We start from the raw sequence: 4,762 nt of genomic DNA, 5'->3' as shown, positions 1-4,762 counted from the left end.
TAAAAAAGCCTACTGCAATTTTGGCTTTGCACTGAATAGATAGATCAATTTGGGAAAATGAATTGAGTTTTTAATCTATGAACATGGTATATATTTTCATTTATTCTTGAATTACTTTTGGCAATGCTTTGTAATGTTCAATGCACAGGTCTTGCACATATGTTTTTGACTTATTTATTTCTAAGTATTTCATGTTTTTGAAGCTATTGTAAATGTTATTGCTATACCATAATTTATCCATTCTGTTGTTTATGATATTAGAACTATTTAGTTTTTGGCTCTTATGAGTAACACAGCTATGCACATTTTAAAACAAGTATTTTAGCGCACATGTGCAAACATTATTTTTGGATATATTGTTAAGAGTAAAATTACTGGGTTGTTGAGTATGCATATGTTCAGCTAGAGTAGATAATCCTAAATGATTTTCCAAAGTTTGGTTCCCAAATTTGATGAAAGACATGAGCTTACACACTCAACAAACTCAACAGGAGTAAGCTGGTGGAATAGAAGACTTCACCCATCATCCCTGCCACAAGGACACCAATTTAACAATTTTTTTTTTCAAATGAATGACAACTTTATTTTTCTTACACTTTTAAGGCTGATGAAAAACCTTCATTTCAATCGAAAAGTATGGTAACTGTATTTACTCATTAAATATTATTAAAGTTTTCTAAAACACAACTTGAAAACATCCAGCATGCATGTTTAATATCAGTACAATGAATTCAAGACCAAGTATACATGTTACATGCAGCAAGGCTAGATTACAAATTATCATAGTCATGATCATCATCATCGTCATCATCATCATCTTCACGTTTTCTTTTCAATGCATTTGATGATTCATTGGCAGTATTTTGTGATGACACCATATTAGTGGTAATAAGAATGTTTTTGGACCCAATTAATGATGGATTAATCAGAACATTCTGAACTGCTGAGGTTGCAGGAATTGAAGCTTTTACAGCTGGAGACTGCGAAGTAGGCATCTGTACTGTAAACCTTTGACCTGTGAGGGACATGGGAGTCCCTACTTTAGTTGAAACAGACATGGTCTGTAGGGTTGGTGTGCCTAGTATGGGAGTACTTGGTCTGCTAGTAACTGAACCAACACTTAACCGCGGGACTGTTATTCTTCCCGCAGAAGTTGATGCCTTTTTCTGTAAAGATTTCAGCCTACAGTTTGGAGCTGTTAAGCAATATCTGTCAGGTGGCAACCTAGGACCTGAATGTGGCTTGATTAGTGGCAAAGGGGTGTGATTTCTTTGCCTTTCGATATCTAATAAAAAATCTCTTGGGGGAGGAGAGGTAAAAGACTGGTCAGGGCGGCACTGGATTGCCAATAGCACATCATCTGCATCAATGGTAGCTTTCTTAGCATGGCTTGAATAAATGTTTGCATCATCTAGAATTGTGGTCACATATCGGAAGGCAAACTCCATCATCTGATTTATACCTCTTGGTTCATATTCTGTAATCCCCATATCCTTCAGGATTTGTGCCATCTTCTGTGCATCTTTTGGCATGCTCTTGGGAGAAGCCATCTTGCCAGATTCCATGATATCCTATGATCAGACTTCTCGAGCTAAATCACCAACATTAATGTATTTCAGTCCCGATTTTGATGCAAGTTCTTTGCCTAGTGTGGTTTTTCCAACCCCTGGTGTACCAGATTCAGAAAGACTAAGCAGGTTGCCAAGCAGGAGAGCTGGGTCTGCCGACCTCTCTTCACCTCCCCCCGGGAGCCTCGGGCCAACGGAATTAACGTTCCGCGTCCCCTCCCCCGCCAGCCACAACGCCCGTGAGGGTCGGCTCCCTGGGCGCTGACAACCGCCTCGTGGCCCTCCGCCGGCCTCCGAAGAGGGCACTGAGAAGCTCCTACCTGGGGGCCCGATGCCCAGAGCACTCCGCGCCCCTCGCCTGCCCCCGCCCAGCCCCCAGTTTTTTTTTTTTTTTTTTTTAATTTGAGATAGAGTCTCACTTTGTTGCCCAGCCTGGAGTGCAGTGGCGTGATCTCGGCTCACTGAAACCTCTGCCTTCCAGGTTCAAGTGTTTCTCCTGCCTCAGCCTCTTGAATAGCTGTGACTACAGGTGGACTAATTTTTGTATTTTTAGTAAAGACAGGGTTTTGCCATGTTGGCCATGCTGGTCTTGAACTCCTGACCTCAGGTGATCTGCCTGCCTTGGCCTTCCGAAGTGCTGGGATTACAGGCATGAGCCGTCATGCCCAGACAAATTGAACAATTACGCACACAGAAAAACACCTTCATAAGAACAGAAAATAAGGTGAACCCTTATAGTACCTGGCTTTAACTATATATCCCTGAAAGAGGCACTGAAGAGATAGAAAAAGCAATCTTGAATCACTGATGCCACCCCCATCCCAACCCTAGCCGTGGTGGCTTGGTGCAGAGAGTGTCTCTGGGCACTGAGGGAGGGAGAGCACAGCAATTGTGAGGAATTGAACTTAGTTCTGTCCTGATAGAGCATAAAGGAAAACTGGACCAAACTCAGATGACACCCACCCATGAAGGGAGCATTAAAATCAGCCCTTGCCAGAGGGGAATTGTAGATCCCAGAGATCAGAGCTTAAGTTCCCACATACCTCACCACTGAGGGCTGGAGTGCTCTGGGTCTCTGAGTAAACTTGAAAGGCAGCCTAAGTCATAAGAATTGCAACTCTTAGGTGAGTTCTAGTGCTGAACTGGACCCAGAGACAGTGGACTGGTGGGGGGCATGTGACATACTGAGACACCAGCTTGAGCAGCTAAGGGAGTGCTGGCATCACCCCTCCCCTAACTCCAGGCTGCTCCACTCATAGCTCCAAATGAGACCCCTGCTTGAGGAGAGGACAGGGAAGAGTGGGGAGCACTTTGCTTCCTTCCTTGAGGAGAGGACAGGCAAGGGTGGGGAGCACTTTGTCTTGCATCTTGGATACCAGCTCAGCCACAGCAGATAAGGCACTGGTCATACCCTGTTCCAGACCCTAGTTCCCAGACATATCTAGATACATCCTGGGACAGAAGGAAACTTGCTGCCTTGAAGGGAAGGATCTAGTTCTAGCAGGACCCATCACCTGCTAAGAGTCCTTGGGCCCTGAATAACCAGTAGTGAGGTAATATGCTGTGGGCCTTGGATGAAACTCTGAGACTTGTGGCTTCAGGTGAAATTCAGCACATTTTTAGCTGTGGTGGCTATTGGGCAAAACTCCTTCTGCTTGAGAAAAGCAGAGAGAAAAGTAAAGGGGACTTTATCCTGCCACTTAGGTACCAGCATGGCCACAGTGGGGTAGAGCATCAGTGGGTTCTTGCAGTCCCCAATTCTAGTACATGACTCTTGGCCAGCATATCTGGACCTGCCCTGGGCCAGAGGAGAGCCCATTTCCCTGAAGGATGAGTCCCAAGCCAGGCAGAATTCACCACAAGCTGACTTAAGAGCCTTTGGGTCTTAAGGGAACATTAGTGGTAGTCTGACAGAACTCCCTGTGGCCTGTGGTGGTAGCTATGGGAGTGAGGCCCCTCGGCCTTTGGAAAGGGGAAGTAAGTGCATCTTTTGGTTTGAGCGCCAGCTCAGCTTCAGTACAATAGAACACCAGGTAGACTTCTCAGGTTTTTGACTCTAGTCCCTGACATCCGGATGGCACCTCTGGACCCACCCAGGGGCTGGGTGAGCTGACCACCTTGAAGGGAGAGACACAGACCTGGGTGGCTTTGCCATCTGCTGATTGCAGAGTCCCAGGGCCTTGAGCAAACACAGACAATTGCCAGGGAGTGGTTATAGCAGGCCTTGGGTGAAATTCAGTGCTGTGCTGGCTTCAGGTCTGACCCAGTGCAGTCACAGTGGTGGTGACCACAGGAGTGCTTGTCACTCACTCCAAGTTTTAGGTGGCTCAGAACAAAGAGAGAGAGACTTTGTTTGTTTGGGAGAAAGGGAAGAGAACAAGAGTCTCCACCTTGTAATCCAGAGAATTCTCCTGGATTTTGTCCAAGATCATCAAGGCAGTACCTCTACGAGTCTGCAAGAATCACAACATAACTGGGCTTGGGGTGCCTCTAAAGTAATACAGCTTAGATCACAACACCCAAGTCCTTTAGAATATATGGAAAGCCTTTCCAAGAAGGATGGGTACAAACAAGTCCAGATAGAGGACAGTACAATAAATAACAAATTATTCAATGACCAGAAACTGAAGAAAATCCATAGACATCAAGGCCATCCTGGAAAACATGACCTCATCAAATGAATTAAATAAAACACCAAGGACCAATCCTGGAGAAACAGAAATATGTGATCTTTCAGACAGGGAATTCAAAATAGCTGAGGAAGTTCAAAGAAGTTCAAGACAACACAGAGAAGGAATTCAGAAATCTGTTAGATAAATTTAACAAAGAGATTGAAATAATTAAAAAGAATCAAGAAACAATTTTGGAGTTGAAAGCTGCAGTTGGCATACTAAAGAATGTATAAGATCCTTAATAGCAGAGTTGAACAAGCAGAAGAAAGAATTAGTGAACTTGAAGACAGACTATTTGAAAATACACAGTTAGAAGAGACAAAAAAAAAAAAAAGAAATAAAAAACAAGGAAGCATGCCTATCGGTTATAAGACACAGCCTCAAAAGGGCAAACCTAAGAATTATTGACCTTAAAGAGGAGGTAGAGAAAGATATAGGGGTAGAAAGTGTATTCAAAGAGATAACAGAGAACTTACCAAACCTAGAGAAAGATATCAATATCCAAACAAAAATATAACAAGA

At 43.8% G+C, this 4,762-nt stretch overlaps 1 protein-coding gene across 1 annotated transcript; it reads right to left on the bottom strand.

Annotated features, from left to right (window-relative positions):
* Positions 1–564: 564 nt before the first annotated feature.
* On the bottom strand, positions 565–1,747 carry LOC117092200 (transcription initiation factor TFIID subunit 9-like). The gene has a single exon (XM_033225479.1). The coding sequence runs from the start codon at positions 1,563–1,565 to the stop codon at positions 771–773; it is 795 nt and encodes a 264-aa protein (XP_033081370.1). The 5' UTR covers positions 1,566–1,747; the 3' UTR covers positions 565–770.
* Positions 1,748–4,762: the final 3,015 nt, after the last annotated feature.

This window comes from Trachypithecus francoisi, unplaced genomic scaffold (genome assembly GCF_009764315.1).
Source record: "Trachypithecus francoisi isolate TF-2019V2 unplaced genomic scaffold, Tfra_2.0 Lachesis_group12, whole genome shotgun sequence".
Taxonomy (NCBI): domain Eukaryota; kingdom Metazoa; phylum Chordata; class Mammalia; order Primates; family Cercopithecidae; genus Trachypithecus; species Trachypithecus francoisi.
Note: the sequence above shows the minus strand (reverse complement) of the source record. Positions and strands in the feature narration are given on the sequence as shown.